The sequence below is a fragment of the Nematolebias whitei genome, chromosome 8 (genome assembly GCF_014905685.2).
Source record: "Nematolebias whitei isolate Nwh7 chromosome 8, NemWhi1, whole genome shotgun sequence".
NCBI lineage: Eukaryota > Metazoa > Chordata > Actinopteri > Cyprinodontiformes > Rivulidae > Nematolebias > Nematolebias whitei.
The window spans coordinates 40,815,910-40,830,129 of NC_056505.1; the positions used below are offsets into that span (position 1 = coordinate 40,815,910).

At 41.9% G+C, this 14,220-nt stretch overlaps 1 protein-coding gene across 1 annotated transcript in view; it reads right to left on the reverse strand.

Annotated features, from left to right (window-relative positions):
• LOC119413685 (lysyl oxidase homolog 2B-like) overlaps positions 1-14,220 on the reverse strand; it is a 268,771-nt gene that overhangs the window by 184,303 nt on the left and 70,248 nt on the right. Inside the window, exons 8-9 of the mRNA XM_037680740.1 lie at positions 12,674-12,677; positions 5,643-5,670 (exon numbers count right to left, since the gene is read on the reverse strand). Of these exons, the coding sequence (XP_037536668.1) occupies positions 5,643-5,670; positions 12,674-12,677 (32 nt within the window). The remainder of the gene's footprint in view (positions 1-5,642; positions 5,671-12,673; positions 12,678-14,220) is intronic.

The window sequence follows — 14,220 nt, forward strand, 5'->3', positions numbered from 1 at the left end:
CCTCTTAGGTTTTTTCTGACGTTTCTTCACACGTTCAGCCTTGTCTGTGTAATCTTGGTTTGTCTGAACCGTCAGCACAGCAGTAGCTGTTTCTGAGTGTTCAGCTTGCGATGACTCGTCATCGTTTGTGTGTGAGTTCACCCCCCCTTCTTCCGATGAGGGGTTGTTGGAGGCAACAACAACAATGTCTTGGTGTGTTTCACCGACATCTGTGACGTTGTCATTCGCGCCCTCAGATGTAATAGTGATTACATCACTGCATAGTGCTCCAGGTTGGTTTCCCGTGTCAGTGTGTTTCAAAGTTTCTAACAACCTGCGTAGTTTCTCTGCCTCTTCCGAGCTCAGAGGTGTAGGGCCTTGTTTCTGGAACCTTTGTGATTTATTCGCCTCGGGTCGTTTTGTCCGAGGTGGAGGAGGGATAGGTACGTCATTTGGGGGTTCCTTTTCGGACTTCCCCTGATAATATGGGTCACCTTGGTTCCCATATTTTGTCGTCCTACGCACACCCCACTTACGATAATCACGTTCATCTTCTGGGAATAAATTCAATCCCTTCAGATCTTTTTTGTCCCAGCGTGCACCTTCATGACGCAATTTGTTAGTTTGAAAGGACTGCTTTTTCTCGCCTTTTTTAGGAGGGGGAGGCAACGCGCGCCGCCCTTCCAGTTCTAGCGAATGGGGTTTAACCTTTACACCAGGAAACACCTCTATGGGCGTCTTAGCATGAGAACATGCCTCAAACACATTCATAGCACACTGTTTAATCTCATTGATGGATTTTTCTTTGAAATTTGCCATCATTTGTACTGACGTTTTAATGTCAGTGTGGAGGTTTTTGCTGAAAACAAATTTAAAACCTTCTTCCTCCTCCATGCCGGTTTCATTCCTGTAACCGAAATAAGCTTGGAAGATTTTTTTGTAAGAAACCTTTGGATGTTCATGCTTCCCTTGCGTGACCTTGTCTGCAGCTGGGAAGCCACCAGGTCCCGTGTAGGGGTCGTATTCTCTGATCAAAGCTTCACACAGAAGGTTGTAATCCCTTCTCGTGGCATCAGGTTGACGCTCGATGAAGGTGAACACCTCTCTGTCTGAAGTGAGCCTTATCAGACTGATTTTATCTTCAACCGTAGCATTAGGATAACCACTCAGTCTGAAATCTAGGTCATTGAGATACGCCTTCGTACCAGTAGAACCCATAGGCCCAGGAATAAAGCGTTGAACATATTTTGAGATTTTTTGAAAATCTGAAATTGTGAGCAAAGGCTGTATTATCGGTATCGTAGGAACCAAAATGTCACGTGGAGGTGTGTTGCTAAACACATGTGGAGGTGACGGAATGGGATTAAGAGCAGGAGGTGCACCAAAATTCTTCTGAAGTGATGGTGGGTGACCTGGACTCTGACCTTGGTCATCTTTGAGTTCCAGACAAGCTCCCCCACGTCAGAAATCTTATTTGTTGCTAGGGCTAGTTTCTCCTCACAGGCTTTTAAGCGTTCCTGTGATGTTTGACATTCACTTTGTAAACGCACGCCTTGTTGTACTAACGCCTCCTTTTCCAATCTGCATTCGGTCAGAGCTTTTGATGTGAGCTGCAACTGTTGTTGTAGCCTATCGTTGTCTGAACACAGTGCTTGGTACTTAACCTCTTTTTCCGTCATCTTCTCCTCATATGAGTGAGCTTGTAATGACAGCTGAGCTCGTGAGAGCTCTCTGTCACGTTGTACCTCATTTGCACGGGTCTCCTGATCAAAGTTAGACTGTGCCATGAGTTTGAGGTACTCCTCTCTTTCACTGTTTAACCTTATTGCAAGGTCATCAGCCTTGTCTACCACAGCATAGAATGTTGCTTTCAATAAGAGCGCCAATTTAGCCAGCTGGTCATAGCTTGACTCTGTTTTGTCTGTAGAGGTCACACTCTCTGCAACCACCTTCAGCTCATCCAATAACTCTTTTGAGTTCATGCTGTCCACCTGTTCACCATATGGATGTAAGGATTCTGTGAGCAGCGTCAACGCTCCCTCTAACCAGTCCTTCATCTCACAAGGATCAAAATCCTTTTCTGTCACACCTGCCATGGTTAATCACTGTTCAGCACTTATCTGGTTAAACAGTTGCCAACTTCAGATATTTTTACAGGTAAATACTTGTATTCAAGTGCCATGTGAGTTTCACACACTATTTTAGCTCTGGGTTCACTCAACAGTACTGTTAAAGCCACTTCTTCAAATGAATGGGCACCTATCCGTAGGTTTTACCCCAATGCATGAATATTTTTAAGTAAATGCCTCTTTCTGGCAGTGTTACTTAATGTGCTTAAATCTAACAGATACAGGAACCAGGCCTTTTCCAGTGTTCATTTACTCTAAAGCACTAAATGTTAGGACGGTACTTTTCTGTGGCCCGGTTTGTGTCTGTTTCCCTCGTGCTTCCTCGTTAGTTTCCATTGTTGCCACCTGCGTCTCGTCTCAGCTGTTTGTCATCATGTCTCGTCTCCTCACAGTATTTAAGCAGTCCTCTTCTGTCTTGTCCTTGGTCGGGTCGTCTTCGTTGGTACTCTCCCTTGGTCTCCTGAGTCTTGTCCTAAGTCTGTCCTGAGTCTTCCTGGTCCCTCGAGTTCCCCGTGTCTCTCTTGTCGCCTGAGTTCCTCGTGCCTTGTTCATGTAAGTTTTGCTGCCCCGTCAGCTTGTTTATTTTTGTACTTTTATTTATCATTAAAACATATTTTTTGTATATCTGCCGAGTTGAGTCCCTGTTCTGCACTCTGGGTTCGCTGCTAACCGCAAACTACGACACTAAAACTTAAATAAACCTGCAATTTTTCTAAAAGTCTCACGGCAACTTTAGTTTTAAAACGCTTTTTAAGCAGTTTTATTTACCAGAATTTGCTATTTAAAACAGTTACTCATAAACCAGGTTGTGTTAACAAAAAGAAAAGAAAAAATGAGAGGAATTATCAGTCTCTTCTTTAAGGAAAACTGTTATACTCCTCTTTCAACAGCAGGTGGCGGTGTAAGCTTATTTATACCAGCAGGAGTCTATGACAACTTCCTGTGGATCGTTTCGTTGACATCCGGTTGTTAGCCTTTAGCTAGAATTAGCATCGACCGATTATGGTCACATCAGCATTTTCTGAACGGATTAAAAGCTTAAACGTGGCGTCGCTTTAACAAGCACGTCTATCTGCATGAATACATGAGTTTTGTGGGAACAGTGGCAGCTCCATTTAGCGATTTTAAACACAGTGGAAGCTTCGGTTGAACCGAGATTCATTTCTGGGGTCACGTGATTGAATCAACCAGTGAACAACGGGGTGGGTTTTACAATCTGACATCAGAGGGAGTGAACGCTTACACGTCACCCATTTCTCAGCGAATCAGAGCGACCCAAACAGCGGTTTTCGACCAATCACAATTCGTTATTGCAGCTAGCTGTGTTAGCGATTAGCCTGAACATTCCGGTCAACTTTCGTCCATTAACCTTCAAAAATGTACAGTTTTACTGCTACAAATGTAACGAACAGCTCTTAACAGTGATCTGAGATGGCGCTCAGCTTTAAAACAGCTTTCCATCCATTTAAAACAACTCGTTCAAAATCAGAACCGAGCGAACAGAACCGGGTCAGAACCCCCTTCCTGTTAAAGTTTAAACAGAATCAAACGTTTTACCACAACATAACAGCTTCAGTTACACCACAGATGTACAAATTTCAGCTTTAAGATGAACACATTGACGTTACTTTCAGCTCTAAAAACACCACAAGCCGAATCATGCAGTATCAAGCTCAAAGCTCGGGCCTGTTCAACCATGCCAACATGAGTGTTCAATAACACAGACTCCGTCACATCTAATTCACACCTCTTTAAACATTCGTACGGCCACGAAATGTCTAAAGGCGGATCGGGTCACGAGAAGCTCTTTAGAGACCTGTACCGGGCCACCAGAACTTTTAACTGAACTGGAACTAGGAAGTGTCGACTTTTTAAAGAGTTCGCTTCCGGTCCCTTTTTTGGGAAATCCTGATTGGTTGAAAGAACCAATAGGGGTGTGGTTTTAGTGACGTAAGAGGTTACTACAAGTCAGAAAAACAGTGAGATGTTTTTGGAACAGACAGAGAAATGTTTAGGCGAGATGACAGACCACAGGTGCCAGCTTCTTCTTATTTCTGTCTGATAGGTTTAAAAACATGACAGTTCGTTCCAATAAACTTGTTTGCGACTGTCTCCGACTTTTGACCGACATCACTACTTCTCATTTCAGACAGAAGATCAAAAAATGCATGATTACTCTGTAACAGACATTAACTTGATTTCTACTTTGAATGAGGATTAAAAAAATCATTAATATTGTTTCACAGTTGATTTAAAATGAGTAGTTCACTTCAACATTTAAAATGGTTTGAACTAAACACACTTTGATTATCAAGATGTTGTAAAATAGTAATGATAATATAAAAAAGAGAGTGTTCTTTCAATTGATTAGTGCAGGACACACTTAGAAAGTCTCTGGATGAGCTTAATTTGTATTTCTGGACTCAATTCAATGAAATAACTGTTTCTGTCCCATGAAGGTCCTCAGGGTCAGGTTTTGACCTGAGGCTTAGTTCACTACACTTTTCATCATTTCAATTTACTCAAATAAGCCACTCTAAGGACATGAGAAGATTTTTAACCACTTGCAAGGGTAGACAGTCATGAGAAGGCTTTCACAGATGTAGAAAAGTTACATGCTTAGAGCTTCGTCAGTGAGAATCTGCAATGGACAGTGAGGCAGGAAGTGTTTTTTGGAATGCTTATCAGACAGTCATTGGTGACCTAGGTCTGCCAGCTGTATGTGCAGATTCAAATCAGCTCCTCTCTGATCAGACAAAAGACTCTCTGTCTTCACACACTTCACACACATGGTTCATCATTAGTTTAACATTAGTTCATGATGACTATTGAACTAAATTCCCCTGACAGGTTGCCAAATCAAATCCTGGCCAGGGACCTTTCTGGGTGGAGTTTGTATGTTCTCTACATGCATGGGTTTTCTCCAGGTCCTCCGGTTTCCTCCCACAGACTAAAAACATTTTTGGTCTGTGAGCGGAAACTGGATGTTAGGCTAATTCTTCTTCATCTTTTGGCTTTGCCTTCTTCAGTGGTCTCCACAGCGAGTCATCCTTCTCCATCTCACTGTCCTCTGCATTCTCTGTCCTCACTCCAACTACCTCCATGTCCTTTCTAACTGCATCCATATATCTCCTCTTTGGCCTTCCTCTTTGTCTTTTTCCTGGCAGCAGCATTTCTAACCTCCTTCTACCAATATCATGCTTATCATGCAATATCATGCAATATATGCTTTTATCAGCATGTTGCCATACCAACACGAGTAAGCAACACGCTGGATCGTGTAGTGAACTAGGCCTCGACCTCAACCTGTCTCTGAAGACCTTCATGGGACAGGAACTGTTATTTCATTGATTTGAATCCAGAAATACAAATTAGTTCATCCAGAGACTGTCTAATTGTATCCCAAATTTATCAATTGAAAGAACACTCTTCTTTTTATATTATCATTACTATTTTACAATATCTTGATAATCAAAAGTGTGTTTAGTTCATATCATTTCTAATGTTGAAAGTAAACCACTCACTTAAATCAACTGTGAAACAGTATTAATGATTTTTAAACCTCATTAGACTTAGAAATCAAGTTAAATGTCTATTTACAAAGTAATTATGCATTTTGATCTTCTGTCTGAATGAGAAGTCAGTGATGTCGGTCAAAAGTCAGAGACAGTCAGAGAACGAGTTATTAGCAAGAACTGTATTGTTTTTAAACCTAGCAGAGGGTAAATAACTTCCACTGGCATCTACGTTTGTCTCACTTCGCCATAACATTTCTCTGTCTGTACTAAACGTTCCTAAACATTCTTATACCATCTCTTGACTTTTAATAACACTCTGACATCACTAGAACCACCCCCTGTTGGTTGTTTCAACCAATCAGGAAGTACTAAGTGACCAGAAGTAAGGACTCTTTAAAAAGTCCACACTTCCTGGAACTATTCAGTCTTGGACCAGTCTTGGAAGAAGCGGAGTCTTCTCGACTCTTCAGTCTTTGATCTGAGTCGAACTCAGGTCTTTCATGGAGTCTTCTGGGAGTATTCCACTTCTGAGTGGGATCTCTGACGGAGACACAGTGCCTTGCTGTGAACTCACCCGGGCGGAACGCCTACAACTTCGAAGGAAGCGTGTCTGTTTAACGGAGTAAACCACACGACTTCTGACGATGCCCAGCCACCCTGACCAGAGACGCTGTAAAAGGATCGTACTAATGGACTTCTGTTCTGGAGTGGAGGTATCCCCCATCTAAGGTAACGGAGTCTCTGCACGTCCTGAAGTGTAACAGAGGTTTGAGCTAGTGTTGAAAGAAGTGTGCTAATTCTGGTCAATCAAAACATACACCTTCCTTCATCCATCTCCCTTTAAACTTCTCCATTCCTTCCTTTAAACTCTTCTATTTTGTAAATCAATCTAGATGCCTTCAGAAATGTTCGGTTGTCTTGTTAGTAAAGCGTGCCAAGTTTTGTTAATCAGAACCAGATCAGCGAATCAAATGTACAATGTTTTGATGTTAAATTTTGATTCTGTTAAATAAATGACCGCATTTATTCTGATGGGTCAAAGAAAAATAACGTCTCCTGTCACTGATTAAACAACCATCACAGTTATCTCGTCACATGGCATTAATTTAATTAAAAAAAGAAAGAACCCGTTGTAAATAATTAATTAGTAGTGAAGGTACAGCAAAGCTGTCCGTTGACATACTACAATCGTGTTTACACGAACGTACAAGATGCATATAAAGCTGCACCCCGCCCCCACCTAGGACTTTCTGACCATATCTCCATCTTCCTGACCCCTGCTTACCTCCCCCCAACTGAGATGCGCGAGACCACTGAGATGCTCGAGACCGATACAAAGGGAAGTTAAATCTTGGGGAAAGAATAGTGACTCCATACTGAAAGACTGTTTTGCATGCACAGACTGGCAGGTCTTCAGAGAAGCTGCTGTAAATGATGGGGAGCTAGACCTGGAGAAATACACATCCTCAGTCCTGGGGTACATTAGCAAACATGCTGATGATGTCACCACCATCAGATATGTTAAGAGCTACCTGAACAGGAAGGCATGAATGAATGCAAAGGTTTGCACCTTGCTGGAAGCCAGGAACACCACCCTTCAGGTCTGGCAACTCACAGGAGCTTAGAAGGACATTGAAAGAGCTGGTTGCTGGTATTAAGAAGGCCAAGGCTACATATGCGCCGAGGATCCAGGGTCAATTCACTTCACAAGACCCACTGAGCATATTGAGGGGCATTAAGTGTATAACAGATTACAAAGGCAGAAGTGCAAAATGCCCTAGAGATTCATCAATGCCTGATGCCCTCAACAAGTTTTACACATGCTTTGAAGACCCAAACAGACCACGCAGCACCAGACTCACCTCACCACCAGAAGATTTTCTCAGCATGACCTCAGCCAAAGTGAGGAGTACTTTCAGGAGGATTAATCCTCACAAAGCAACTGACCCAGACAACATCCCTTGGAAAGTGATGTGGGACTGTGCCAATCAGCTCTGCGAAGTGCTAGCCAACATCTTTAACTTCTCACTCACAACAGTTCCCACCTGCCTGAAGACCGTCACTATCATCCCAGTTCCATAGAGTTCTATAGAGACTGGTCTAAATGACTATCGGCCAGTAGCCCTCACTCCAATAGTCAGTGAATGCTTCGAAAGACTGGCCATGACCCACATCAAAACAACCATCAACATAAACGAGGACCCTCACCAGTACGCATACCACAAGAATTGATCAACAGAGGACGCCATCTCCTCTGTGGTCCACACTGCTGTCACCCACCTGGGGCAGAAGGACTCCTTTGTCCGTATGCTCTTTGTGGAATTCACATCTGACTTCAATACCATGATCCCCCAAACCGTGATGGACAAAGTATTCACACTATGACTAAGCCCCTCCATTTGCAACTGGGTCCTAGACTTCATAACAAACAGACAGCAGTCTGTGAAGATCCACAACTTCTCTTCCTCCATAACCCTCAGCACTGGTTCCCCTCAGGGCTGTGTGTTGAGCTATCACCTGTTCACTCTGCTCATTTATGACTGCACATCTACACATCCAGGCTGTCATATTGTACTGTTTACAGATGATACAGCAGTGGTTCGATGCATCACAAACAACGATGAGTCCAGCTACAGGCAGGAGGTGGGACATTTGGAGAGCTGGTGGAGGAAGAACAACCTTCACATCAGTGTGAAAAAAATGAAGGAGATGGTCGTGGATTTCAGATAGAGGTAACACACCTACCCCCCCACCCCCACCCCCCCACCCAAACATGGGAGGATCTGCAGTGGAAGTGGTCTCCAGTTATAAGTACTTGGGTGTGCAACTGAGTGACAACATCAGCTGGGGCAACAACACTACCAGCCTGATTAAGAAAGCACGTCAGAGACTCTACTTCCTCAGGTGGCTGAGGCGAGTTGGACTAGGAAGCTCAGTCGTTACCTCCTTCTACAGGTGTGCAGTGGAGAGCATCTTCTGCCCCATCATCAACATGCGGCATGGAGGCTGCATAGCTGCAGAAAGGAAATCTCTGCAGAGAGTGGTGAAGCCTGTACAGAAGTCTGTTGGAGTCAGCCTCCCCACCATCACAAACATCTACACCTCCAGATGCAGGAAGAGGGCCACTTGCATCATGAAGGACCCCATTCACCCATCAACCACACTTTGTTCCCCACTCCTTTCAGACAAAAGGTTGTGGAGCATTAAATGTAAAACCAACAGACTGAGGAACATCTTCCACTCTCAAGCTGGTAGACTCATAAAACCCTAACCAATGTGACAGTAATTATTTTCTTCAATGTTTAATCACTTTCCTGCAGAAGACAATAAAGAAAACACATCATTTGTCTTCTGTGTTCTGCACTTCTGGCTCCCATGCTTCAGATGGTCGCAAAGTGAGCCTTACACTGTTTAATATTTACATTCAGGTTAAAACAATTTACATTATCCTCTAAAATAAATGGAAACAATACATTACAAAATAATACATTGAAAACAATACATTTCAAGTGTAACAGTGCCATATACTGGACAGTCCAGAACACTGTGTCAAACTTCAGGCCTCGAGGGCCAGAGTCCTGCAACTTTTAGATGTGTCTCTGATGCCACACAGCTGAATCAAATAAGGAGGTCATTAACAGGATTTTGGAGAACTTGACTGCACTGAGAAGCTAATTCAGTCATATGATTCAGGTGTTTTGGACGAGTGCAGCATCTAAAGTTGCAGGACTCCAGCCCTCGAGGCCTGGAGTTTGACACCCCTGGGGCGGCAAACCATCCGCATAGCTATTACAGTCACCATCCACAAGTGGTGCACTAAACTGAAAATGGCGCCAAACTATTTTACAATTGGGACAATAAAATGTCTATAAAAACTTGGTTTTTGAAGTCAAAATGAAAAATAAGTCACAACAACATTGCTAAATTGACATCAACCAACATAACAAAAGGTTTATAATTCAAACAACTACCTATTTTTAAGACAAAACAAAGAAAACCCACCAACAAGGTTTCCATACAACTTACCCTTGCTTCGCACAGTCGCTAAGTGAGGGAGGAAGCTACCGGAGCGAAATGTATTACATAATTTCTGCCTTTGACACATTTCAAAATAAAAGACCTCAATAAAATAAAATTCACAAACATAGTAACACAGTAGAGTAAACAAATATTTCAGAGTACATTTTTAATTCTGTTACACTCACCCCCACAGAATTTTATCTAACGATTCTAATTTATATATATATATATATATATATATATATATATAATTATCTTTGAGCTACAGCTACAGAAAACACCAACAACTTTCAAATTGGTTTTCCATGCTCAGTGAGACTCCCGCCGAAAAGCAGACTCCATAGTCCAAAACATGGTACTTGCGACTCAGAACACAGTCAAATGCATTCCAGGGACCAGAGTGGGCGACACTGAATCCCACCTGAAACTACAGGTTAAAGCTAAGGCTAAATACAGTAAAATTGTTATTCACGTCTGTGATAACGACACTCAGTTATGCAAATCAGAGATCACTAAAATTAATGTTGCTTCGGTGTGTAACTTCGCAAAAACTATGTCAGACTCTAGTTTCCCCCCCACCCCACCCAACTTGACGAGTGATACCATGTTTAGTTTAGTTTAGTTGTATGTCGGCCTTCAACCGCTGGGCGTCCAGGTGGTGTTCTGAAAACAATGTAGGGTGTGTAGATAACTGGAGTGCATTTTGGGGAAAACCCGGTTTGATGCAGAGAGATGGAATCCATCCCACCTTAAATGGAGCAGCACATCTCTCTAAAAACTTAGTTGATTCAATTGGACATCCAAATTATTGACAAACAAGGGTGCAGTCTAGAAATCAGTCCAGCAAGCACAGATGTAGTCTTCCACACATCTCTGCTGTTTTTGATACCCACCCAAAACCCCACTGAAACAATGCCAACTTGCAAACACCTCAAAATAAATAATCTAAAATTCAGTTCTAAAAGTAAATAATAAAAATCTTATTATAATAAACACAGTTACTTTACCAGAACAAAATAACAAAATCATTAAATGTGGATTATTGAACATCAGATCTCTTTCCTCTAAATCCCTGATAGTTAATGATCTGATAACTGATCATCATATTTAAAAAGGGTTCTAAGCTAAATTATCCAGGTACATAACAATAAAAAAGGTTAAATTGTGTCATCTGGACCAGTTTATTTGAGCAACTTTTTATCCCCATACAGAGGACTTCCTCAGTCTACAGCCTGCCAACCAGATCTGTCCCATAAGTAACCTTCAATGCTGTGTTTCAAGCCAAACTCTTGTTGGAATCTCAAAAGTAGGCTTTACACATGTGCAAAAAACACTCATCTAAAACAATCAATCATCATGTGCAACAATCAAATGTTTTAAGCCAGATGATCAACTTACTACTCACAGAAACAGCCTGAGGATAACCAAGGCCAAAGTGGTTGAGAAAAAGGGTTGGTACAGAGATTTGATACAGTAAGGAACCTAAAATTATTGTTTTAAATAAATGATCTATTTGTTTATATTATTGTTTAATCTTGTCATCTTGTCAATTACACAATGTAAACAAAATTTATTACCAATTCAATAGAAAAATAATTTCTGAATCAAAAATTGTTTCTGAATTGAATCATGACACCAAAAATCAAAATCAAATCAAATCACCAGACACTGAGAGATTCACACCCCTACCCACTACTCTGCCATAAATCTGTTGCTCAAATGTTTTGAATATGATCAAAGTTCAAGTGACGGAGTTGTAAGCCTCACAAAACTCACACAAAGAAACTGAAATCCTGTGCAAATGTTTTAGACTCCATCATGGAGGCTGTTCCAACTGGTCTCCAACAGCCACAGTCCAGTGAGGTACTGGCTTTAACGTTTACACATGAAATAAAAGTTACAACATTTCTCTTTCACAGACAGCCCCTCAGATGTGTCTGCATGTATACATATATATTTCCTTCAATTCCCTTGAAACTCTGGTACAACAATTTCCTGCGGGCTCAAGAAGCTCGATGGCTCAGTGGTTAGCACTGTTGCCTCACAGCAAGAAGGTCCTAGGTTCAATCCCCGGTTGGACCTAGGGTCTTTCTGTGTGGAGTTTGCATGTTCTTCGTGTGCTTGCGTGGGTTTTCTCCGGGTACTCCAGTTTCCTCCCACAAATCAAAAACATGCATGTTAGTCTGCCTTCAGGTCCAGGCCTCCCTTGCAAAAGAGATCTGTGACCTCAATGGGATTTGCCTGGTTAAATAAAGGTTAATAAATAATAATAAATAATGAAGTTTTATCTTATCTTATATACTGTAGGTTAATCGTGAATGTAGTACTCCCTACCACGTTGTGCATGTGCATTGTCTTTTTCCAAATTTGTGTATTCTGCTTCTTTTTTGATTATTTCATATACATTTTTTCTGTATAATAAGAAAATGCTACTGGATGCCTTGAATCCCCCCCACCCCCCACCCACCCCCGTCCCCCAATCTATCTATCTGCCTGCCTGACTGTCTGTCTGTCTATCTATCTGACTGCAGTTCTGACTAAAAGCATCACAAGACATGAAACAGCCTTCCACTAATGATGTCAATCGACACTTCACCAGCCTGGGATTCATCGATGATGAACTTGTTTTGCTGTGGGATGAAATGTATGCAGATGACTGATGGTCAGACTTCTTTAAGATAAACTACATGGCACCAGACTTCCTCTAGACCAGACAGGGATATGTCAACAAACACAACTTTGGTTCAGTCCAGCTGACAGGACGCAACACCAAATTTACAGTCAGTGAAAATTATGCAAAATTCCAACTTTAGAAGGACAAACTTAAGAAATGAGATGTTTATTTTCTGCATGTCTGTTTTAAAAAAGCTCAAAATGTGTTGCCTTTTTTTTTTTTTGTTAAAGCGCAGAAAGAAAAATCTGAACACAGATGTCAAAAGTCAGCAACATATGCATGCAAAAGCTCACGTCTGCCTTTGCTTTCTCCCTCTCTTCCTCTGAATTTCCTTTGGGGTTATGCCTTTAAACCGGGCTTTCTGTCACTTGAGAAGGCCTCGCTCTACATGCAGCCCACTAATCATCTCACACCACATAACCCCCAGTCAGAGATGCCGTCATGGCTGCCATTGCAAAGTTGAATATGGGTGTCTGACTGAGCAGGATGAAGCTCCCAGTTGCATGCGTTTTAAATGGCAGGAGTCTACAGGATGGAAAAGTTGAGTAAGACTTGTTTCCTGTCTGATCTAAGGCAGATTCCATCCGTCTAGACATATCCAGATGCAGAGCTTAAGAGAATCTTCATCTTGTCAATCTGTAAACTTCAACCTGATTCACCTCCACAGACCAAAGTCATTTCAGTCAGAATTAGTTAAAATTCCTTCAAAAAATGCTGAAACAAAACCCACCATTCAACATTTCCCAAACATTTGTACATTAAAAGGGAGTGTGCAGTGGTTATAGCTGTTGCCTCAAAGCAAGAAGGTTGCATGTTCTCTTCCCACCCGTGGCTTTTCTGTGTTGAGTTTCCATGTTTGCATGGGTGGGTTTCCTCCCACTAACCAAAAGCATTCTCACTCTCACCTAATTTAATGGTGACCAAGGCTTTTCAACTAAACTGCTCAGGGGGCCGCAGTTACTGAAAGCCAGTAGCTCAGGGGCTGAACATCCAGCAATACCATACCAGCTTTATTTATAGAGCACTTTAAACACCCACAGGACCAAAGTTTTGTAAAATCATTATGTAAATAAACCAATTACAAATATCAAAGTTCATGCTCAATCCATCCATCCATTATCTTTACCCGCTTATTCCATTTTGGGTCACGGGGGTCGCTGGTGCCCATGTCCAGCAATCACTGTGCGAGGGGGGGGGGGTTATACCCTGGACAGGTCGCAAGTCCATCTCAGGGCCACATAGAGACAAACAACCATTCACTCTCTCACTCACACCTAGGGACAATTTAGAGTTACCAATCAGCCTAACATGCATGTTTTTGGTCTGTGGGAGGAAACCGGAGTACTCGGAGAAAACCCACGCATGCATGGAGAGAACATGCAAACTCCACCCAGAAGGCCCCTGGACCAGGGTTTGAACCAAGGACCTGCTCGCTGAGAGGCAGCAGCTCTACCAGTTGCGCCACCGTGCTGCCCGTTCATGCTCAATAATCCAGGTTAAAAAAAATCCATCAAAGTCAGGTCCTCTGGACAGTTTATTTTTGTTGAATTGTTTCATCTTTCATCCAAAATACTTCATAAGTCTTAGGAGCCACAACAGACTCAGTCTTATAAATATCACCTGCTCATAGTGGGTCAACCAGTTTGATGGTACTCAGATGGTTTCTGGAGTACACCCTCTGCCCCGCCAACTCAAAGTATTACAATGATCTGTTACCTTTTAAATTAGATTATTTTGTTGCATTGAATCAGAAATACAATAAACAGAACCCAAAACCCAAACCCAGAACACAAAAAAATAAATATATACACACACACACACACATATATATATATATATATATATACATATACATATATATATACATATACATATATATATATATATAAATATATATATA